The following is a 24,496-nucleotide window of genomic DNA, read 5'->3' as shown; positions in this document are numbered from 1 at the left end:
CCCGCCCCCCCCCTCATCGCGCCTGCCACGACTTTGCTGTTAAATTATCTAGAGAGGGTTTCAGTGGAGATCTTCCCAGAAGGGGCTTCCCGACAATGGCTGTACTCACGGTTGTTAGGCGCAATGTTCCACGGGGCTCTACCTCCCCTACACCCCATCCACTCACCAACCGATTATGTGTTGGACCGATGTTGGCCTTGGCCTTGTAGGCTTGCCCGCAGTCTGCTTTGGGTAGAGGGAAGAGCACTCAGCTGAATGGCTCAGCCGGCTCATGTCCCTTCTCTCTATCCCTTGGAATTTCCTCCGTTCCTTTTTTTCTGTCTTTCTGTAGTCTTCAGAAATAATATTCGTCTGGGGAGGAGCGGGATGTGGAGCTGCCTCCTCTTCCCCAGCTGTCTACAGGGGGTTCAAAACCCCTCCCCTGCTCTACCTCTTCCAGGGGGTGCATCTGCCTCTCCTGGTCAGCCTCTTGCAGGGAGCGGAAGTAGTTCCCTTGCTCTGTCTCGGGCAGGGGCTCAAAGATTTCCCCTGCCCCACTTGCCGGTGCTGCACTGACTACATTGTACCTCTTCCCGGCGGGAGCCTCAGCACGCCAGACGCTGCCCCCAACTCTCTCCCCCTCTGGCTGCTCCTCCTCCCTGTGGGTTCCGTCGGGGCTTTTAAACTTCCCTTCGGCAGCCATGCCAGTCACCGTGGTTGGTCCAGCTGCTCCCTGCGCTGGGAACAGCTGCTTAAACAGCCAGAGTAACGCCGGCGCCCCCCCCGCCCGCGGGGGGGCCTGCGCCTGCCGCCACGGTCCCAACTCCTGCGCTGCCGAACCAGACGGAGGTAAGTCCCTCCCTCGGGGGGTCTGTTTCTGGGTTTTGGGCCCCCCAGTGTTCTCCCTCACCTCCTTTCAAGCCTGTGGGAGTGTGTCGCTGCCACACAGAGGCTCTGCAATTACTTCGGCCAGCTCCCTCAGCACTCTCGGATGAAGTTCGTCCAGTCTGTCCAGTTTCTTTAATTGATCACTCACCAGTTCTATGGTAATAGTAGGAAGGTGGTCATTTGAACCCTGCTCATTCTGTACCCTAGCTGGCATATTTTTCCCTTTGGCCTGATGAAAGACCGAGGCAAAGTAGTCATTCAGGAGTTCAGTTTTCTCCTGAGTGCCGGTGACTAGCTTCTGAGTTGTTGAGCAATGGCCTCACACTCCCATTCATTTTCCTCCTGTTCCCTACGTACCTAAAGAAGGGCATCTTGTCGTCCTTGATTCCTTTTGCTAATTTTAATTCAGTCACCGCCTTAGCTTTTCTAATCTGATCCCTACAAGTGCAGGCCATTGTTATATAGTCCTACTTGGGGACTGTCCCTAGCTTCCATTGACTGTACGCCTCTTTCTTCTTTCTTAACAGGACCATGATTTCCCTGTTTAGCCAAGAGGGCTTCCCAGCCCTTTGCTACATTTCCTCTGTGTGGTAATGGACTTCCTTTGTGCTTCAAGGATCGTGTCCTTTACAAATTATCACTATTCATGCACTCCTTTCACCTTTGGTCCCTCATCCTGCAGTACATTCCCTACTAGTGACCTGAGCTTGTTGAAATTTGCATTTTTGAAGTCCAAAACTTCAGGCCTGCTATCCTTGCGATGCACCATGAACATGATGGTTTCATAGTTGCTATCACCCAGGCTCTCCTCTATGTTTAAGTCAGTCACCAGGTCGTCTCCTTTGGCCAGGACTAGAAGAGCGTTACCTCTGGTTGGCCCATGCACCTCCTGAGTCAGAAAAAGCTCTTTGATGCAGATCAGGAAGGAACGTGACCAATCTGACTTGGCTGAGTGTTTCTGCCAAGAGATGTCTGGATAATTGAAGTCGCCCATGATGACCAAGTCCTGTGCCCACACAGCCTCTGTTAGTTCTCAGGTAAACTCTAGGTTAAGTTCCTTCCCCTGGTTTGGTGGTCTGTAATAGACACCTACGGTTAGGTCTCCCTTGCTGTACCGCCCCGCAACTTGGTTTCAAGCCATTCTTTGGAGCAGATGTTTACCTCCAAGGAGGTGTACTGCTCCCTCACATATAGAGAGCTACACCTCCACCTTTTTTCCCTACCCGTTCCCTTTTGTGCAGGGCCAATTGTGTGAGGAGTCCCACCAGGTCTCCGTAATCCCTACTAGATTGTAACGGCCACTGGAGAGCAGGAGGGCTAGTTCCTCCTGCTTATTCCCCATGCTCCTGGCATTAGTGTACAAGCACCTGAGTCTTCCTACTGAAGCCCTCATCTTCCTGTCGCACCAAAAGAGAACGATTCCCTCAGCTCCCGTGCAAGTGGCCGTCCTGGTGTCCCTATCTAAGGAGCTTCCTTGTATGTTGGTCCTCGGGCGTGCTTCTGTCAGTGTTTCCCTGTCCCCCAGCAATCTTAGTTTAAAGCCCTATAAAGAAAATCGGCCATCCTGGTCGAGAATAGGGACTTACCTCTCTGCATGGGGTGGATGCCGTCTCTTCCTGGGAGTCCTTTCTCCCTGAAGTGTGCGTTGTGGTTGAGGAAACCAAAGCCCTCTTGGTGGCACCATTGTTGGGGACGTCGGTTCATTTCCTCAATGCATCCTTCCCTCCTAGGACCGTGGCCTGCAACAGGGAGCACAAAGGAGAAGACTACCTGAGCCCCCAACCCCTTAAGCCCAGCCCCCAGAGCCCTGTAGTCACTCATGACCCCGTCCGGATTACTCCTGGCCATGTCATTTGTTCCCACATGGATGAGGAGCACGGGGTAGTAGTCAGACGGCCAGATGAGCCTGGGAATCCTCTCCGCAATGTTTCGGATGCAGGCAGTAGGGAGGCAGCAGACCTCACGGGCCAGGGGAGGAGCAGCCATGGCCCTGCATTTCCTGGAGCATGTGATGACTGTCTTTCAGATAGCTGCAGGTGGGTCTTTGTGGACAGCCTCCTTGCTGGCCACCATCTCTGTCTCCATCTCTTGTTCCTTCTTCTGGAGAAGGGCCTGGCAGTAGCCATCGATGAAGTCTTCATGGGGCCTGTTGGTGCATAGCTGGTGTACCTCCTCCTTGAGCTCTTGCACTCGGCCCTCCAGAGACTCCATTAGGGAGCACGCCCCATAAGTGGGGGTGCCCCATGCCCAGCTGCCAGCAGCCATGCCAGGCAGCCCCCACAGTCCAGGGCCATGGGCTCCATCTGGTGGGGGGCAGGGCCGTGGGCTCTGTCTGGGTGGAGATCTCCGTGGTGACAGGACACCTGCAACTGCAACGAATCATCACCATGGTTGAGAGCGAGTTTATGCCCCTACCTGGTCCCAGCAGCTCCTTCGGGCCTCTGGCGTCAGGCTCCAGGACTTTGTGGGAGTCCTTCAGATATTTGAAGACAGTTAACAGTTATCCTGTTAATCACTTAATCCTGGTTGAGTGTGTCATATAGACCCCATCTTCTGCTCCCCTTCCTGCACAGGTGGTCTCCACTTGTTAGCTGGGATCCCTGGTTACTGTGCAGGATGAGAAGGGAGGCCTGGTTTCCCCTAAAGGTGTTCTTAATGATGCATTTGCCACCTGAGCACAATTTCTTGCCTTCATGGTTAGCTGGAGGCTGTGGGGCATCCCATGGTCTAGTACTAACAGGCTGGCTATTGACTCTGTAGGGACAGCAGAGGAAGGCCATGACCTGATAGTCTTTGCTCTTTGGTTTGGATGTCTCCAGTAGGCATAGTTCAATATGTAAGCAGGGGAGAATTGCAGCTGGTTGTAGGTGGAAGCAGTCAGAAGTGCCTATGTGGTGCAATGTCCCACCATGCTCTGCTTGTGACTGAGCAGCCTATTCTGCTGCTGCCCATTCCCACTGCGTTGCTGGGGAATCTCACAGAAAACTAATCCATTAGGCCAGGGCTCACTTGCACGTCAGAGCCAACCTTGACCCCACCATGGCTTCTCTTTAAGGTAGTCATATCTTAATAATCTGAACTGCAGGTTAGTTGGTAAAGGTTATTCTGTCCAGCATACATAAAACATCCTTGTGTAAGCAATGTGAGTAGTGTTAGCAGGAGCGTTAGCACCACTGATCCAAGTTACAGTGTGCTGAGGCAATGTGGCAATGGGGTGTGTGATGCCACTGTGCTGGCAGCATCTGGATCGAGTGCCTTGTTGCAGATCATGAAGCATTGCCATTGCAGGAAGTGATCATAGCCTGAGACACTGGAGAGTGTTTGCTGGCATTAAATACTCAGCTGCAAAACTTGCCTGTTCATGGTGCAGGCAAGCAAAATCTCCTGAAGCATGGATGCTGCATGAGAGGGAGCCATAAATATACATGGTTCTTTTGGGCAGCTCCTTCCCCTGCGCCACTGTAAACAGATTAATCTTGTTTAATGTGAAGGATGCTTTCTATAATTTATTGTTCTGCTCCAGAAATGTTTGCCTGGGAATCCTCCACGCTCTCTCTCATGAGCGTATAATCAGCCAGCTAGGATCTTGAAACTGCTTCATAAATATGGGCTGTAAATCCTTGCAGCTTTCAGCTCCCCAGTCTTTTGTCTGTTTCAGATCTTCCTTGCCATGCAGATAGCATGAACCTGCTCCTGGTTGCTCCTCTGCCTGAGATGCTGGGGCCTTGGCCTCTGTGAGCTATGCCCCTAGGAAACCAATTTCCTCTGAGTCCCCATGACCTTTTACCTTCTGGATATGTGTCACCTTATAGGAACGCTGCCAGCTTAACAGTAATACTTTTAGCTTCAACTCATTCTGTGGCATTGCTTGCACTGAGAGGGAGAGAGGAGAGGCAAGGTTAGATAATGGGTGTATCTTAGCCTTATGTGTGGTTGCTGATTGTCACTGGGCTTCATGCTATTGGCTGTTTGAGGTGCAAAAGAAGAAATCGGGGAGATGTCAGTTTGTATATGACAAAGTTGCTGAGGTTCACCCATGCAAGGAGGGCTGTGAGGAACTTCACAAGCCTCAAATGTTGCTTTGTGTCAGCAGAATGCTCTAGCACAGGGGTTTCCAACCTTTTTTAATAAGTGTACCCCTGGGGAGGGGGGTGGTGAGTGGCCAGATGCAGACCAGGGGTGTGGCAAATGATGGAGCAGTGACAGCGCTGCGTCTGTGCAGTCCTGCTCTTACCCTGCCTCGGCCCTGCTCCTGTGAGGCAGTGGTGTGGGGTGGTGGCGCTCCATCCCCGCCCACCCCTGTGTACCCCATGGGACCTTTCAGAGTACCCCTTTGAAAGGTTGACAGCCCCTGCTCTAGCACTTCTTACGTGGAGTACTGGGCTCTGGGCTAGAGCATCCTCTGTAGACATGATGAGGCTGTGCCTATGCCAGGTGGGTTCAGGCAGACACGCCTCCTTCCCGCAAAAGGAGACCTTGAGCCAGTTCCCGCTGTAATGGAGTAGGGAGGAGCTATCTTAGCCTTATGTGTGGTTGCTGATTGTCACTGGGCTTCATGCTATTGGCTGTTTGAGGTGCAAAAGAAGAAATCGGGGAGATGTCAGTTTGTATATGACAAAGTTGCTGAGGTTCACCCATGCAAGGAGGGCTGTGAGGAACTTCACAAGCCTCAAATGTTGCTTTGTGTCAGCAGAATGCTCTAGCACAGGGGTTTCCAACCTTTTTTAATAAGTGTACCCCTGGGGAGGGGGGTGGTGAGTGGCCAGATGCAGACCAGGGGTGTGGCAAATGATGGAGCAGTGACAGCGCTGCGTCTGTGCAGTCCTGCTCTTACCCTGCCTCGGCCCTGCTCCTGTGAGGCAGTGGTGTGGGGTGGTGGCGCTCCATCCCCGCCCACCCCTGTGTACCCCATGGGACCTTTCAGAGTACCCCTTTGAAAGGTTGACAGCCCCTGCTCTAGCACTTCTTACGTGGAGTACTGGGCTCTGGGCTAGAGCATCCTCTGTAGACATGATGAGGCTGTGCCTATGCCAGGTGGGTTCAGGCAGACACGCCTCCTTCCCGCAAAAGGAGACCTTGAGCCAGTTCCCGCTGTAATGGAGTAGGGAGGAGCTTGCCTTTCATTAAGCCTTTACAGTAGCCCTGCTGGAAGTGGATGCCATGTGCTGCTCTGGTGCATGGTCTGTACACTGCACTCAGCTGGCCAGACCCTGGGGACAAAAGCTCTGTGGTTGTGTTTTTCACCCTCCTCCTGTTCAGCCCAGGAGTCACCTTGAATGTGTGTGTCTCTCTCCACCCACTTGCCCCAGCCTGATGAGGATTTATTCAACCCAGACTATGTGGAGGTGGATCGAATCTTAGAAGTGGCTCACACGAAGGACCCTGACACCGAGGAGGTATGTGTCACTTCCAGCCCTTGCCCAGTCCCTGTGTGAATGTGTGAGTGGGAGAATGATTCCACGTAAGTGGAGCTCAAAAATGCTTCCTGGATACAGGATTTCCTTGTCCCCTTTCTGTAACCTGCCATGTTTTGTGTGATCCCTGCCTCTCTCTCGTGTCCCATCTCTTAAGTATCATTTCTCCATGTGCTGCAGGAAGTTACTCACTACCTGGTAAAATGGTGTTCATTGCCATATGAGGAAAGCACCTGGGAGCTCGAGGAAGATGTTGACCAAGGGAAGATTAAAGAGTTTGAATCCCTCCAGATTCCACCAGAAATCAGACACATGGTAACGTTGCATGTCGTCTTAGCCTCTCTGTGACTGAGGGTACAGAAAATACTACTTTTAAGGGAGGGAGGGATACTAAGCACATGCTTAGCATGTCTCCTGGTATTCCTCTCCTGAGCCTTACATACCTGCAGGCTTTGTTTATGGTGATGAGTATAGCCGATGAGGTCTGAAATACCCTTCCTAAGGTTTCCCTCTTCAGCCTGAGCCCTGTATGTGGCCAGGCCTTGTTCAGTGCTAACTTAATTTTCTTCCCATGGACCATACTCTTTGCTCTTCTCCCTAGGAACGCCCAGCCTCTGAGTCCTGGCAGAAACTGGAGAAGTCACGGGAATATAAGAATAGCAACCAGTTGCGGGAATACCAGCTGGAGGGGATGAACTGGCTACTCTTTAACTGGTACAACAGGTGAGGCAAAACTGGTGCACTGTGCCACCTCTAGGAGTTCTGGTGGATTTCAGGCATCACCAAATGCCCATGAGAGTGCCTGTCACTTCTCACAAAAGGGATCCCCTACATTCTTGAAAAGCCCCAGCACAAATAGCTGCTCCTGCTGTCTGCATGTTACTATAAGCAGTAATTAATGGGATACTGTCCTTTGTGATTTAATCTTTATGAATGTTATTACTAATAAAAGCTCCTACCATCAAATGGAATGAAGTACATGTCAGTTGGTGCTGAGGGGCTGTGGAAGGTTTCAGTTGTATTCGCTTGCACAGCTAGTTTTTAGCAATGGTCATGGTGTTGTGATCCACACCTTCAGGAACAGAAATGTGTACTCTGCTGCAGAGGTGTGGCATGTTGCACATACGGTTCTTGATTTGTCTGTGCATGTCCTATAGTAAATGCTTACACACTTCCCACTCACTTTGGGTGCTGGTACTTTGCAGAAATGTGGGTGGCCTGCCCTGGATCACCTTTAGTCTGAGTCTCTCTTAAAGCACTTCACTAACACTGACTTCATCCTCCCCATCTCCACTGAGGAAAGCACTGTCCTACTTAGCACAGTTAAACAGGCACAGAGAGGCCACATGACTTGCCCCATATCATAGTCAATGAAAGAGCCATGGATTCTATTCCTGTAAGGTGTATAACATAACTTTGTGCTTTCACTGTCTGCAGGAAGAACTGCATCTTGGCTGATGAGATGGGCCTGGGGAAGACTATCCAGTCTATCACCTTCCTCTCAGAAATTTTCTTGATGGGCATTCGTGGCCCCTTCCTCATCATTGCCCCACTCTCCACCATCACCAACTGGGAGAGAGAGTTCCGCACCTGGACAGAAATGAATGCCATTGTGTACCATGGCAGCCAGATCAGCAGGCAGATGATCCAGCAGTATGAGATGCTGTACAGAGATGTGCAGGTGACTGCCCTTCCAGGACCAGCTCCCTTCAACCCCAGTGGTTCTCCTTTCCTTCCTCTTTGCACATGGACATTTGTGGCTTCTCAGAATGGATAACTGCAGAAGCCATCCTCACAGCACAGCTTCCTATTTTGTTCTGAGTTACTCAGACTGTTTGCTAATAAAGCACAATCATGTTTGTAGAGGATGCAGCAGATCTACCAGGGAGGAAGGGTTTTTTTGGTGTCCACAGTCTGCATACTCTCCAGCAGGCTTGGGTCCAAGTGGGGAAAAGGGTGTAAGAGAAGGACACACTCTGCTTTTTGCCACTTCTGTAACAGGATCTTGCCTTTCTACCCAAGCAGTCTTTCCCCTGTAAGGAAGGGACTCAGAGCTAAGGCAGATATAGACTCCATCCTAGTTGGAAACTTGCAGAGCAGCACACTGTGTAAACCCCCATTCCCAGCTGCTATTACATGGGTAGCTGCATGGTGCATCCCATTGCCTAGCAGCTGTAAATTGCTCATTCTGCCTTCTGTTTCCTTAGGGTAACCCTCTCCCTGGGATCTTCAAGTTTCATGTGGTCATCACCACTTTTGAGATGATCCTAGCTGACTGCCCAGAACTGAAGAAGATCCAGTGGCGCTGTGTGGTCATCGATGAGGCCCATCGGCTGAAGAACAGGAACTGCAAACTGCTAGAGGGTCTGAAACTTATGGCCCTGGTGAGAATTTACTGATTGTGCTATTTCAATGACCTAGCCACATTTACACCAGCAATCTGCACAGCCAGAATTCAGCTATTCAGAGGAGGCCTCTCAGATAGATATCACCATTGTCTTCAGGACATTTGCCCTGGCCACAGGACCCTGGGCTATGCTGGCTTCATAGATTTCATAGGCATTAGGGTTAGAAGGGACTTTGTAAGATCATTGGGTCCCAGGCCCCTGCCCAAGGGGCAGGAAGTCAGGTCGGGTCAGAGGATCCCAGCAAAATAAGCATCCAGCTGTTTCTTAAAAGTGTCCATTGTAGGTTCTTGCACCACCTCTGGGGGAAGTCTATTCCAGGCTCGGACAGTAAAGAAGTTTTTCCTTATGTCCAGCCTAAAACAGTCTTGCTGGAGTTCGTGACAGTTGGACCTTGTTGTTCCTTGGGGTGCTCTGGTGAACAGGTGTTCTCCCAGATCCTGATGCACACCCCTTATGCCACCCCTTATAGGCTGCCACCAAGTCACCCCTGAGCCTGCACTTCTCCAGGCGGAAGAGTCCCATGGCTCTCAGCCTCTCTTCATAAGGCCTGTTCTCTTGCCCTCTGATCATGCATGTGACTCTCCTCTGGACTCCTTCAAGCTTCTCAATGTTCTTTCTGAATTGTGGATGGCTTGTCTTTCATCAGCTGAGCTGCAGGTCTGTTTAGGTCTAAAGTGGTGCCACATAGCTACTGAGGGCCAATACAGCTGGTTTTGCGAGAGTGGTGGCTTTAACCCTACTTTCTGGCTGTAGTAGAGTGTCTCGAGGGCATTCTTTTGGTACTCTTCTGAGGAACTGGTATTCCTCTTCATTCCCTGTCTTAATGTGTTGCTTCAGCAGCTGCTAGGTTTCATCTCAGAAACAGATGCCTTCCAGTGGCCGAAGTTATGATTCCCACGTATTAGCCATGTTATTTCCATGCCCTCGGCCAGTGGTTGATCTTCTGATGCTTGTTTTTTTTTGCAGTCATTGCTGCTGAGGCCTTCTTGTGCCCTGAGGTAAAATTATGGCCAGTCTCCCACTTTGGTTCTGACTATGTAAGTGCTGCACCTTGGCTCCAGAGCCCTGACTCATTATCTTTGTGCACAGGAACACAAGGTGCTGCTGACAGGAACTCCTCTGCAGAACTCAGTGGAAGAACTTTTCAGCCTGTTGAATTTCCTGGAACCACAGCAGTTCCCCTCAGAGACTGCCTTTCTGGAGGAGTTTGGAGACCTCAAGACAGAGGAGCAGGTATCTAGAAGGGACTGAGAGGAGTGAGGTTTGTGTTGTTAGTGAAGAACCCCATGGCTTTGAGGAACAGTCAAGCACATACTTTAGTCACAGTGTATCATCAGGGGGTCTTTATTGCTTAGAGCAGGGATGTCAAACTCATTCTTCCCCGCATGCCAGAATATGGAGCATTGTCATCTAACCTGTGGGGCTGCCTGCAGGGCTGGAAATTTGGTAGCAATAGCATTAATTACTGCAGCTTCTGGAGCCACTGCTCAGGGTTCCAAACTGTCCATAAATTTATGGACAGTCTATAAAGAAAAAGGCAAAAAAATTGGGTCTGTAAAGTCCATAAAAAACCTGAGATGACCATGAAAATTAAGAAACAGCTTAATTTAATATCTGTCTTTGGAACAAGGCTGGATGGAAGTGTTGATGGACAGACAGAGGAGAACAGTACCACCTTGTGCCTGAACAGGAGTACAGTTTGGTGCCCTGCAGGGAGCTATCACGGCTTTGTGGCCCACAGGAACCTCCCTAGACCCCACCCCCATCCCTGTTACTTGCTTCCATTGCATCCCATTGGCCATTGTGTCCCTGTAAGGTCAGCTTGACTCAAAGGTAGTCAGGACCACATGAACCCAGTCAGTCTGAGGCATTAGGTGGGACAGAGAAGGTGTGGTGCAGCCAAAACACTGACGTAGGGTCAGAATGATAGAGAGGCAGCAGGGGTGTTCTGTGCCAATATTTGGGGAATGGGGCTGGTACAGGTAAGGTTCAGGGGTGAGCTAGGTGGTAGCTCTCGTGGGCTGGTTTGCTAGTGACTGAGACTATTAACTGCTTGGGCTTCACTTAATATTTAATGGTTAAGTTTGCTCTAAGGTGGTGTGCTTATCCCTTTAGGCCCTGAAGTAAACCCATTTTTAGTTCAGTGTTGCTTGCAAGTGGGGAAGTTTGTTCACTTTAGAATACCTATTCAAATTTATTTTCCCAGGTTTGTGGGTGGGGGCATTAGCCAGATTTAGAAAGTTGGTGTTAAACCCCTAAAATTTGAACCTAGCCCTTTTTACTGCTGTCCAGGGCCTGACAGGAGGGTTACATTTACATTATGTAAAACGTGTGTCAGGAAAACTATCAGCAAGTGAGGTTCTGGGGGAGGCGGAAGAGGGGCTGCAACCTGGCATACTCAAGGTAGGTATGCACCAGGGTCTCCCTCTGTGGACAAAAGGGACAGGTGTCATGGGTGTCTGTAAAGCATGCCAGATTCATGCCCATGGAGACAGCTCTGTGGAGGAGCCACCAGCTGAGGTCCCTGGTGGCTCGTGGGATCAAAGTGGAATATAGGCTAGTCCACCAGGGACCCTTGCCCCTGCCCTTACCTAGGATGTCCTGCTACTTGCTGGGGTGGGACACAGGACGGGATGATGGATGATGCAGAGCACAAGTGTTTAGAGCTGGTGATGGTGGGCTGTTCAGAAGCAGACCAGCTTGGTTCCCCCCATCCTGCTGAGGTGGTGGGGCAGGGAGCACCCTGGGACCTGTTGAGGCAGTGACCTCATGACAAGCTTCAGAGGGCTGGGGGACATCAGAGTGTGGGGACTGCCCTGTTGTAGGACCTGGTTGATATAGGTGAGGGCAGTGGGTGGCAGAGCAGCCTTTACCTTCTGAAGTATGTGGCAAGGAGCATACAGCAGGCACAGCTTCATACACCGGGCCAGCACAGAGGGGTCCGCCGAGCCCTGCCTAGCATAGTCCAGGACATGAATAATGCCTTGGCCAGGACCATCCTCCAGCACAGCCAGGGAACCTCCATTGCTGGCACCGCCAGCTGTGGGCTTTCAGCAAGGGCTCGGCCTGGAGGTCAGTGTCCTGGGTGACCGTCCCTGGATGTTAGCACCACTGTCCACCAGATAGTGCTTAGGGATCATTAAACCCTTAAATGGGATGCAAGATATGAATGCAGACAACCCAGTGTCCTAAAGTCAAAGTCAAACTTTATTAATACAACAAATATTATCTTAGAAGTTTCTATATTCAGAGAGAGAAAAACATCCGGTACAATAATCTCACCCAATCCCAGATGTTACTTTGCTCAACAGAAGAGACAGCCACTCAGTTCCCAGAAGAAAAGGGTACGTTGTGGGCTGGGACAGTCCACACAGGTGTTGAATGCTAGATGTATGACAATGACAAACTTTCTTGCTCCTCCTTTTTATGCTTTTCTTCAGCTTCACTCCTTTGATAACTCTTTGCTTTCGGATTGGTCTCTCTGCAGTCAGCATACTGTCCATCTTTTATCCTGTCAGTATATGTCTGTGTCTAACAGATCCATTGCAAGGACACCTCTTAAATTTGCCTTTTTCTAGTGTCTTAACTTTGGGCATTGTCCTGTGGTCTCCCTTGTCACCTTTTATTAATATATCCAATCCTTTCATCCCTCTGATTCAGCTGGTTAGTGCCAAGTTCAGTTTTTTGGAGCTACTAACAAGGTCATTGCTATATTATGTTAAAAGACCTTCTCAGAGTGATAAAGAAGAAAAGATATCATGAGCACCTATGAGCTCTACAAAAACAACTTAAAGCCAGCTAATAAAAAAAAAAGTTAATAAGGACAAAACTTAAGCAGTGATTAAATATGGATAAATATAAACAATACTATAAACAGGTGCAACTTCAAAGCATTAAACATAGCAAGCTACCTTAATCTTCTTGATGGCTATGTTCACCTATGCCATCACTGCATGGAAGTCAGTCTGATAGTCAGACTCTGCCCCTGCTGCTCAGGGCCTGTATGGGTTGCAACCATTAGCCAAGCTCTTCATGCTTGGCTAATGCAGCAAGTGATTATTTCACCCCAGGCTTGCCTGACATCCTGCTTATTGAAGGAGATTGTCATATTAAAATCCTTCCAGCCACTGAGCTTGATAGCATTCTAGTCTAATATAGAGCTGTTTCATTTTCCAACACAATAAAATCAGGAATACAAGCAATACCATTTGCACAATAAGCGAAACAGCAATAGGATGCAACATTAGATTTTAAAAATCCCATACAGTTGGACTCCATCCAATCAAAGTTTCCCACTTTGAATGCTATCCAGCATTTTGGACCTTTTCTAATACTGTCAGTACTTCTGTTTTGTTTTGTTTGATCTGAGCCGCGGTTTCTTGATTGTATTTCTCAGTGATTGGAGTACAGTGCATAGATCAGGGTGAGACAAAACTTGCTGCAAGATTTGCCACAAATCCAGTCCCAGCTGCAGTGGGGTTATATCCTGATATAGCCATGGTTTAGCTTAAATAGACTGAACAGTCCACCGGGGTACAAAATACATAAAAATCACAACCACTTACAGCAGTAACCTTTCACAAACTCAACCAACGCATCTCAGTTGTTCTCTGTACCAAACAAACTTTGTGATGCCTCAGTGGTGGTCGTCCTCCTTTTCAATCTGCCATGCCTACTCAGGCAACACTACACCATTGCTTAGTCAAATTTAGCTTTGATTTTAACCATCTTTTAAACACAGAGGTCCCAGGTTCAGGGAAGCATCAACTCTGTAGGTTCTTGTTTCCTTTAAAACAATGGGTTAATGCAGTTTTTCCTTACACATTCTGGTATGTTGGTGTTATAAATGCTAGCATCTAAATACAAACAAGATACTTTTTATAGCCTTGAAAACACATCATTAAGTGTTTGCTAAAAATACACACATTACCTTTTAATAAATGCCATTTTTCTAAACAAATGGAATTTAAACATAAAACTTTCATATAAATTGCTGCTCTTTGTTTCAAATATTAGAACAACTTTCCAGTCCAAGCTGAATGGAAGTATCCTGGTCTGGGATCCACAAACAAATTACATTTTTAGAGGGGGCATTACCAAAAATTTTTTACAATATTTACATGATATTCATATGCATTTAAACTTTTGAGAACTTCAAATAAACAAACAAATTACAAGACAAACAACACAAAACAGACAAGGCAGTCTTTGCTGTAGTAGTAAAGCCATCACTTAGGTGAGGAAGACGCTGTTGATTCTATTGATGGTAATGAAGCCTCGTGGTCTATCAGTCACCTTTGCTAATTTTACACTATGGTTTCTACAAAAGAAAACAAACACACAAACCTGTCAAGGAAAACTCCTTGCATTGGAATATCATTCATATTTACAGGGATGACGTGCAGTGACAATGTACACATAACTGCAAAACACAAAGACAAAAAAAAGGGAGGGGCTCAACTCCCTTTAGGTTAGTTCAGGTTATGGAATCACTTTTGATATTGTGGCTGGCTTTGCCCAGAGATTCCCTTCCTAGCTCCTGACAGAGGCTGCTTTTTAGCAGTCTGTTTTTCTGACAGTGACAGGCACTCGAAGGTGCACCCTGCCACACATCTTCCCTCCTTGGCCTTCACCAAGGGGTCTTCTGTCTGGGTATGCTCCCCCTAGCCTTTTCCCAAAGGGTAACCTACAAGACAGTAGGGGCCAGGGTTTTTAGGCACCCTATACTCACCTTTTCATGGGGTGGCAACATGTGGCATGTTGTAGAGACTATCCTGCCACAAGTAGCTCTACCACATTAACCAGTTTTCAGGTCTTACCCAGGACCAATCTCCAGGCTCTCCTGCTCTGGTCATCTTCACTTCTCATGGGCACGGTTTCTCACTTCTGAGCTTCCTGACCCCTCCTCAGCTAGTTGAGATCTCAGACTCAGTCTTAGCAGTGGCCTCTTTTAAACTTTTGACTTCTTTAGGCCCCGCCTCTGGATTGCTAGACCATTTGGTCTTTCAAGGCTTTATCCCTTTGGACTAAGGGCTCCTGGACCCCTTAGGTCTCCAACTGTGTTACCTGGACTTTGACCTCCCTTTAGGTCCTGGCCATGCTCCTGGGCTGCAGACGTCTCATCAGATCTTTCTTTGTTTTGGCTCCACTCTGAGCCTCTGGACCCATTTGGTCCCACTTTCCTCCTGGTCCCTCCTGGGCCACAAGTCACTGACTGCTTCACACACCTTTCAGACTATAAATCACTGGCTTTCCAGCAGTTTTTTTGAAGTCCCCACACTTCCTTGAACAGGCCCCTCCTACAATGTATTCCCATTTTCTTAATGCCCAAATCAATGCCAAACACTCCTTTTCACATGAATTAAAGTTCTGTTCAGGTCCTGTTAGGATTCTTGAGGCATAAGCCACTGGTCTTTGCTCTTTTCCTTTCCCTTGCAGTAGGGTAGCACCAATAGCTCTTTCAGTAGTTACCAACTGCAAGGCAAAGCATTTTGTCTCATCTGGGCAAGCCAATGCAGGAGCTTTCCCCAGATCCCTTGTTAACGGAATTAAAGTTTCTTGTTGTTTCGGGCACCATTTCCACTATTACCATTTTTTTTATCAGTTTAACAAGAGGTTGACTTTTCTCAGTGAACATGGGGATAAAGTCCCATGATAAATTCAGTGTTCCCAACAGTGCATGAAGGAATGATAAGTCTGTTGGAACTGGCAGTTTGCCTGTCTGCTCTACGTGCTGCCTATTTGAAGTTCTTCCATCCTGTTTCAGTGTAACTCCTAGGTATTTCACCTCCTTGAATACCAACTGTACCTTAGCTCTATTAACCTTGAATTCTGTTCTTTCAGTTATCTGCAATACTTCCCCTGTTACTTTTTCTACTTGCTCTTTATCACCTCCATGTATCAGTATGTCATCTCCATATGACAACACACAACTTTGACTATCTGGAGAAAGTTTGTCCCACATTTTTACCACATGTGCATGGCATATCTCTGGGGCATTGTGAAATCCTTGGGATACTTGATTAAAACAATCCTGTTGTCCCCTGAATGTGAACCCAAATTTATACCAGCGTTCTTGTGCCAAGGGAATGGCAAAAAAAATGCATTAGCCAAATCCAGTACTGAAAACCATTTCGCCCCTCCTGCTATGGCTGCTAGAATTTCAGGGTATTTTGGCACAACAGGAGCTGTGACAGGAGTCATTGCATTTAAAGCTCTGAAGTCTTGTTAGTCTCCAGGTTTTCCCCATCTGCCTTCAGAACAGGTCAAATCAGGTAATTGCAAATGCTAGGCATCTATAGCATGCAGCATGGGCATTTCCATGCACTGAGCTAGCACAGAGGGATCTGCCCACAGCTGCCTAGCATAGTCCAGGAGATCTCCAACACAAGTGATGTGGGCCAGGACCATCCTCTGGCACACCCATGGCACCTCCATCGCTGGCATCTCCAGCTGCGGGTTTTTCAGCAAGGGCTCGGCATGGAGGTCAGCTCCCTGGGCGACCGTCCCTGGGGACCTGGAGGCTGAGACCAGCTCCCAGGCTCTGAGGAAGTTCTGGTAGAGATCTGGCAGCTCCTCCAGGTCCTGCTTGGGGAGGCCCTACAGGTAGAAGAGCTGTCAGTCATATCAGAACCCTCAGAGGGGGCAGAGAAAAGTGCAGCCGATCAGGCACCACGTCACCTGGCTACCGGCACTGTAGAGGAGTCTCTTCAGGGCCTGAAAGCAGGTGTGGACCTGGCTGCAGAGACAGACTGCAAGGGGAGGCTCAGGACACCCACAGAGACCCAGCGCCATCCCGGCCAGAATTACCCCAGCACCCATCTCTGAAGATTAGCCAGGAGCTCAGGGAGCACAGCCAGGGTGTTGAAACAGTTCCAGAGTCTGGCTAGGACCAGCTGGTTGATGACTACTGCCCTCCCATGAAGGGAAAGACACTGCAGCTCACCCGTGCCCGCAGCTGCCCAGACACCCTGACCTCCAGCTGGTGTCAGTTCTCTGGCAGGGAGGGGTGATAGGGGGACAAGTAGACCCCCAGATAGAGCAGTGAGCCTGCGATACATTGGATGTGCTGGAGCACAGGTGGGAGCTAGCTCACCTGCCACCCGTCACCCACCATCAGGCCAGAGCTCTTGACCCAGGTGACCTGGGCAGAGGAAGCTGCCGAGTACACAGACTGGCAGGCCTCCACCTGCACCAGGTCACCCAGGTCCTGGACAGCCAGGAGCACCTAGTCAGTGTACACCAACAGGACCACACATGTGGGCAGCTCCTTAAGCACCAGCCCCACCACCCACTGGTGCAGGAGGCAGAGGCAGGGCTTGGAGGCAAAGGTGTAGAGCTGTCCTGACAGTGGGCAGTCTTGATGCACCCCTGGCCTGAACGGGATGGGCTCTGTCAGCATCCAGTTGAGCTTGACCATACGTTCTGTGGAAGCATACAGCACCTGGAGAAAATGCACAAAATGGGAACCAAAGCCAAATGCCCTCAGTATGCCTGCAAGGTACCCACGATCACCTTGTCAAGTGCTTTCTCCTGGTTGAGGGACAGGAGGGCTAATGAGAGAGAGTGTCCCTGCAAGTGAGCTCAAGGAGGTCCTGGACCAGGTGCAGTTGTTGAAGATGGAACGCCCTAGAACCATGTATATGTGGTCGGGGTGAATCATGTCTGCCTGCAGGTGCAGTGAGAAGGCTTTTTGCTATGACCTTGTAGTCCATACAGAGGAGTAAGACTGGGCGCCAATTCCTAAGGTTGTGGGGGTTCCCCTTTTTGGGCAGCAGGGCCAGAATAGCTTTTCTGCATGACAGGAGAAGCACCCTGTCTCCTTCAGACTCAGCCCAGACCCTGACAAGGTCTAGGCCGAGGACGTCTGTAACAGGGGGCCTACTTGGGCTGATCTCCGTGGCCCGCTCACCTGTTCTTGGGCCAACCACCCGCCTTCTCACCCGCCACGCCTTGATGTTGATTGATTAATTAATAAATGTCAGTTAAGTGGGAGGCTGCCCATTTTGCTGCCCCAATGCCAGGGGGTGCTCTCTGCGGCTCCTTTCCTCCCCTACACCACAGCCCAAGCCTCGCAGATGGCATCTAGGTGTTCTCGTTATCACCAGCCCCCACACAGGCCCCAAAATCCTCCTAGCAGGACCCCTCCACGATCCCTCCATTCAGACAGCCTATCCCAACTTCATTCAGGCTACCTAGCTCCCTGAAGCTATTTTCCCCTCTTGGGTGTGGTCCCCCCAGGACCTCTGGCTACCAGCCCTGGCCCACCTCCAGGCCAGTCGGGACCCCAGGCCCCCGGCTCTTGGGCATCCCTCGCGATGGGCCCCTGGCCCTTTTGACTTGGCCCCTGGCCCTTTGGCCCCAGCATGGGCCAGTCAAGGTTACTCTCTCAATCAGGTTGAGTCTCTAGTCCCTCACTCTCTCCAGGGGTCTGCCCTCTGGGCCCTTCACACAAACTGGGTTACCCACCTGGTGGTGGGGGCTAGGGGTTAAGGCACCCCAACCCACATTTCACCAATGTGGTAACTGGCCTGGCATTTCCTGGGGGCTCCCGCACCACTGAGAGTCCCACGAGGCCACCCACTCCCGGCAGGGTGCAGTTTTAGGTCATGCCCAGGACCAGGAGCCTCCTCCCTTACATCCAGATGTAGATCTGCAGCCCTCTGGCCAGGCAATGTTGTTGCCTGGCCTCCAGCAGCTGAACTGCCCTGTTTATATAGACAGCCCCTGACTCAAAATGGCTGCCCTCATCAGGCACCTGCTGGCTGCCAGCTCCAGGCCCTTAAAGTGGCAGGCGCACACAGTGCCCTGCCACAACATCCCAAAAGGTGTGGTAGAACTCTATGGTCAGCCCATCAACGCCTGGCACTTTCTTAGTGTGCGTCAGACAGAGGGCATCCAAGAGCTCGGCCAGAGGAGGGGAGCCTCCAGCTGGTCCTGGCTGCCCGCTCTGACCTGCAGCAGGCCTTCCCACAGGACTTGGCAGGCATTGGTCAGACCTGGAGAGAAGAGCTCTGTGTAGAAGGTTCTCGTCCTTTCTCGCATCTCACTTGGGTCTGTGAAGGGGGTGCCATTGCCCTCCAGGAGACAGTCAGTGTATTTCTTAGTGCCCCTCCTCTTCTCCAGGGCATAGAAGAAGCAGGAGCCATGGTCCATCTCCCAAAGGAGCTGGACGCACAAGTGAATGAATGCGTTGTGGGCATGGCAGTTGTCCAGAGCTTGAAGCTCTATCTGTTTCTCTGGACACTCCACAGAGAGACGGGTTGTCTGGGTCAGCACCAGCATCTCTCCAGCTCCAACACTTCCCTGTCAAGCTGTTCTCTAGCTGCCTCCTGCTGCTGGGTCTGCCCCTGGGTGTGGCAGCAACAGTACTGGCTGATGCATGACTACCTCATGTCCCACCATCTGCAGGCCGAGGGAAAGGCTGGCTGCCAGAACTCCTGGAAGGTAGCCACAAAGCCCACATCTTCCAGCAGGCTGTTGTTGAAGTGCCAGTAGGCCAGCCCCAGATGCTTGGGCTGCAGCGTGAGCCAAGTGTACACTAGGTGGTGGTTGTGGAAGAGGCCTGGCCCAGTGCCAGAGGCATGGACTCAGGCTGTGTGCAATATGGGCATATAGATTTCATCCAACTGGGAGTGGCATGCCCACTCCTCCTCCACCCTGACAAAGGTGAACATGGTGATGTTGTCAGGGTGGTGAGCACCCCAGATGTCCACCAGGGAGTGGTCTGTGGTGATCTCCCTGAGGATACCCCCAGTGGCCTGGCTCCACTCCCTGGCTGTGCAGTGGAGAGCACCCTGTCCAAGTTCGCAGAGGATACCAAATTATGGGGCAAAGTTAACACACCAGAAGGTAGGAAATGGATCCAGGTGGATCTGGATAGGCTGGAAAAATGGGCAGAATGAAATAGGATGCAGTTCAACAAAGACAAGTGCAAAGTGCTGCACGTGGGCAACAAGAACCACCAACACACTTAAGGTTGGGGGATGACCTCAGCAGCACAGCAGCGGAAAGGGATCTTGAAGTCATAGTTTCATAGTTAGTAGGCCCGGAGCGATCATCAAGCCCCCCCCCCTGCCATGGCAGGAAAGAATGCTGGGGTCAGACAACCTCGGCAAGGTGTCTGTCTAGCCTTCTGTTAAAGACCCCCAGGGTAGGAGCAAGGACCACTTCCCTTGGAAGTTGGTTCCAGATCCTAGGTGCCCTGACTGTGAAGTAGTGCTTCCTGATATCCAGCCTGAATTTGCTCTCTGTCGGCTTATGGCCATTGTTCCTTGTTACTCCCGGTAGTGCTCCGGGGAACAGGGACTCTCCCATTGCCTGCTGGTCTCCCTTGGCCAGTTTATAGACGGCCACCAGATCCCCTCTCAGCCTCCTCTTGTGAAGGCTGAACAGGTTCAGTTCCCGTAGCCTATCATAGGACCTGCCCTGCTGCCCCCTGATCATGCAAGTGGCCCTCCTCTGGACCCTCTCCATGTTGTCCACATCCCTCCTGAAGTGCAGTGCCCAGAACTGGATGCAGTACTCCAACTGCGGCCTGACCAAGGTTGCATACAGGGGGAGGATCACCTTCTTGGACCTGCTCATGATGCATCTGTGGATGCGTGACAAGGTGCAGTTAGCCTTTCTGACTGCATCCCCACACTGGTGGCCCGTGTTCATCTTTGAGTCAATAATGACTCCAAGATCCTTTTCTGCCTCTGTGCTGGTGAGAGGGTAGTTCCCCAGCCTGTAGGTATGCTGCTGGTTCTTCCTCCCCAGGTGCAGTACAGGCACTCCTCACTTAACGACTGAGTTCCGTTCCTACGACTCGGTCGTTAAGCGAATTGGTCGATAAGCGAGGAGCTGCCCCTTACCGACCGCAGTCGGCCCCCAGGGAAACAGCCGGGGACGGGAAGGCGCTGGCCATGGCGGTGAGTCCTGGCCGCTGCCCTCCGGGTGGATGCTTCTCCCCCCTCGTGGGTTCGCGGAGCCGGCTGGAGGGTGCCGGACTCAGCTCCACGTCCCCCTCAGCTTGACACTGAGACGCCGCGCTGCTGAGACGCCGCACTGCCAACCAGCTCTACGACTCTACGGAGAGCTGGTCATAAGTCCGCGCGGTCGTTAAACAGGTAGGTCATTAAGTGAGGAGTACCTGTACCTTGCACTTGTCAGTGTTGAAACCCATCCTATTCTCATCCACCCACCTCTGTAACCTGTCCAGATCTGATTGCAGCTTGTCCCTCCCCTCTAGCGTGCCCACCTCCCTCCAGATATTAGTGTCATCTGCTAATTTAAATAAGGTGCTATTCACCCCCTCGTCCAAGTCGCTGATGAAGATGTTGAACAGTGCGGGCCCGAGGACCGAGCCCTGTGGAACCCCACTGCCCACATCCTTCCAGGTCGAAAAAGACCTGTCCACCACCACTCTCTGGGGTACGGCCCTCCAGCCAATTGGCAACCCATCTGACCATGTAGGCTTCGACACCACAGTTGCCTAATTTTTTAATGAGAATGGGGTGAGAGACAGTGTCGAAGGCTTTTCTAAAGTCCAGAAAGACTAGGTCCACCACAACACCTGTTTCCAAGGATTTAGTGACCTGATCATAGAAGGCCACCAGGTTGGTCTGACAGGACCTGCCTCTGATGAACCCATGTTGGTTGCCCCTAAGCATACACTCCCCTGCTGGTCCCTCGCAGATGTGCTCCTGGATAATTTTCTCAAAGAGCTTCCCCAGGACCAAGGTAAAACTAACAGACCTATAGTTTCCTGGGTCCTCCCTCCTCCCTTTTTTGAAAATGGGGACCACATTGGCCCTCTTCCAGTCCTCTAGCACCTCGCCAGAGCACCACGAGTGCTCATAAAGCCATGCCAGGGGACCCACAATGATGTCTGCTAATTCCCTCAGCACTCTGGGGTGGAGATTGTCAGCACCTGCTGATTTGAACGCATCCAGTCCCACCAGGAGGTCTCTAACTAGGTACACTCCAACCCTGGGCCTGGCTGCGCCTCCCCTGGGACCATCAGGGATCATGGGGTGGGGGGGGGATGATCTGGTGCCTGCTCAGAAAAATGGAGGCAAAGAACTTGTTAAATAAGTTAGCTTTGACATCTGGTGCAACCACCAGACTTCCTCGCATGTCCTGCAGAGGCCCTACGTTACCCGGATCCTTCTTTTGACCCCCTATGTATTTAAAAAAGAACTTCATAGTTGACTCCAAGATAAACATGAGTTGTCAATGGCCAAAGTGGTCAAGGAGGCTAATCACACTTTATCATGCATTAGCAGATGCATGACGAACAGGTCCAGGGAGGTGAGGCTTCCCCTCTATGTGGCACTCGTGAGACCACAGTTGGAGTACTGCACCCAGTTTTGGGCGCCACACTTCAAGAGGGATGCGGAGAATCTTGACAGGGTCCAGAGGAGAACCACTCGTATGGTCAGAGGCCTGCAGGCAAGGCCCTACAAGGAGAGACTGAGGGACCTAGATCTCTTCAGCCTTCGCAAGAGAAGGCTGAGAGGTGATCTTGTGACTGCCTATAAATTCATCATGGAAGGGCAGCAGGAAATAGGAGATGCTGTATTTACTAGGGCATCCCCTGGAGTTACTAGGAACAATGGCCTCAAATTGATGGAGAGCAGATTTAGATTGGACATTAGGAAGAACTTCTTCACAGTAAGGTTTGCCAGAATCTTCAGTGGGCTGCCAAGAGAGGTGGTGCTCTCTCCTACCCTGGGGGTCTTCAAGAGGAGACTGGACAAGCACCTAGGTGGGGTCATGTGACCCCAGTGCTCTTTCCTGCCCAGGGCAGGGAGTCAGACTCGATGACCTACTGAGGTCCCTTTTGACCGTAATATCTATGAATCTTCCACATTGGGGCCCTCTGGCATGAGTCCCAGGGCTCCCACCTCCTCCTGGTGGTAGGAGGGGGAGGGCTTCACCACTGGACCTGCCCCCAGTAGCGGGGACCAAAGCCCCAATGTCTGCGGTGGTGGGGATAGGTTGCAGCTGGCAGAGTTGGGGGTCTCCTCCATGGGCTACTCTACTTCAGGATGGCTGGGCCTTCCTGGGCCCTCCACCATGGTGGTAACAGCTATCTTTTCATTTTCTCTGGTGGTGGGATTCTTGGCACAACTCGGGAGGTGGTAAGAATGCTAATGTCAGCCCCCCTTTTGGATGGTGGGCAGGGGGCCCCCTCCATGTCTGAGGGCTCAAGCTGCACCTGGGGCTTGCACTTGGCCTAGGCGGCCAATTGCTATCCATATGGGACCAGCATCCACCCAGCCTCAGGGTGGTTCAGGGAGGGGTCACTTTGGGGTGCTGGTGGTGGTATGAGGCTAGGAAGGGGTGATGATAGTGGTAGGGTGATGGGGGCTGGCATGCCCCCCTTGCCACTCTCCCCTGCCTGCACACCCTGCTGTGGGACCTCTCTGATGGCTGAGGTGCAGGGTCCCTTGAGTTTGTGGGGGGCTAGATACTGGGGCTGGGATGCCAGGGGTGGCGGTGGCACCCCTTTCCTTGGCGGAGGCCTGTGATGTCCCCCGTGGCTGCCTAATTGGGCACTCTTGGTGATGGTGCCCTGGTGTTTGGCCCCAGAAACACCTCACCTCCCCCTCTATGTGTAGTGGATGTGGTTGGGGGACCCCTAGAAGGGAACTGTGAAGGTCCCCCCTGCCTCCACCCCAGCTATGAGCTGGATGGTGACTTGGCAGTGGAAGGACTGAACGTGGCAGAGGCTGGGGTCCTGACACCCCAGCAGGAGGGTGAAGACTGGGAATAGGACCCTTCCCAAGCGCTGTAGAAAGGTCACGAAGGCCCAGTTGGGGTGTAGAGTGGGATGGGGCTGAGGACCATATGGGGCTCGAGCAGGACATACTTACCCCCCACTACAAGCCCCTTCTCCACTGCCTCCTGTGCAGTGTCCTTCTTGGCAAGAATACAACCTTGCAGTAGTAACTGGAGGACCATCACCATCTTTGGGGCCCCCACTGCCTGAGTGAGTGCACATAGTTCTCAAATAGTGGCAGTTCAATCTCAGGCACATCGCACTGTGTTGTGCCTGGTGATGGTGGGGAGGGGGCCCTCGATTGCTTGAGGTGTTGTGGGCAGAGGTGGTGGAGGGCCCAGTCTCTGAGCCTGCAGGTTTCCCTGCAGCTACCTGAGTGTAGCTCCGTCTGCTGGGCTGAGCAACTGGGCTTACAGAGCTGGGAAAATGCTGAGTGGACAGGGTGCCTGCCAAAGAAGTGCTGCTGGTCCCTGCAGGTGCTGGCAATTTGGTCTTTTTTGCAGGCCCTTTACCCTTTCCACCCCCTGTGGAGAAGGAGGAGCCCTTGGCTTTTCATAGATTCATAGATTGTAGAGTCAGAAGGGACCACAATGTATCATCGTGTCCGACCCCCTGCCCCTGGCAGGAAAGAGGACCGAGGTCAGATGCCCCCAGCCAGGTGACTATCTAGCCTCCTCTTGAAGACCTCCAAGCTAGGTGATAGCACCACCTCTCTTGGAAGCCCATTCCAGATCCAGGGCACCCATACTGTGAAAAATTTCTTCCTAATATCTAACCTAAATCCACTCTCAACTAGTTTACACCCGTTATTCCTAGTCACTCCCTGGGGCGCCTTAGTAAACAGCGCTTCCCCTATTCCCCGTTGACCTCCCCCCTGCCCAATAAATTTATAGGACGCCACAAGATCTCTCCTCAGCCGTCTCTTGTGAAAGCTGAAGAGATTCAGCTCTCTCAACCTCCCCCCGCAGGGTCTATCACGAAGGCCACTAATCATGCGAGTGGCCCTCCTCTGGACCCTCTCGAGATTCCCCGCATCCCTC

General features: G+C 51.3%; 1 protein-coding gene across 1 annotated transcript in view; it reads left to right on the top strand.

Moving 5' to 3' along the window:
• Positions 1-24,496, top strand: part of CHD6 (chromodomain helicase DNA binding protein 6) — a 251,204-nt gene that overhangs the window by 104,383 nt on the left and 122,325 nt on the right. Inside the window, 6 exon segments of the mRNA XM_025216269.1 lie at positions 6,177-6,263; positions 6,462-6,596; positions 6,883-7,004; positions 7,719-7,962; positions 8,489-8,665; positions 9,779-9,922. Coding sequence (XP_025072054.1) covers positions 6,177-6,263; positions 6,462-6,596; positions 6,883-7,004; positions 7,719-7,962; positions 8,489-8,665; positions 9,779-9,922 — 909 coding nt within the window.

The sequence above is a fragment of the Alligator sinensis genome, unplaced genomic scaffold (genome assembly GCF_000455745.1).
Source record: "Alligator sinensis unplaced genomic scaffold, ASM45574v1 scaffold338_1, whole genome shotgun sequence".
Classification (NCBI taxonomy): domain Eukaryota; kingdom Metazoa; phylum Chordata; order Crocodylia; family Alligatoridae; genus Alligator; species Alligator sinensis.
The sequence above is the reverse complement of the archived record's forward strand: the minus strand, read 5'-3'. Positions and strand labels throughout refer to the sequence as shown.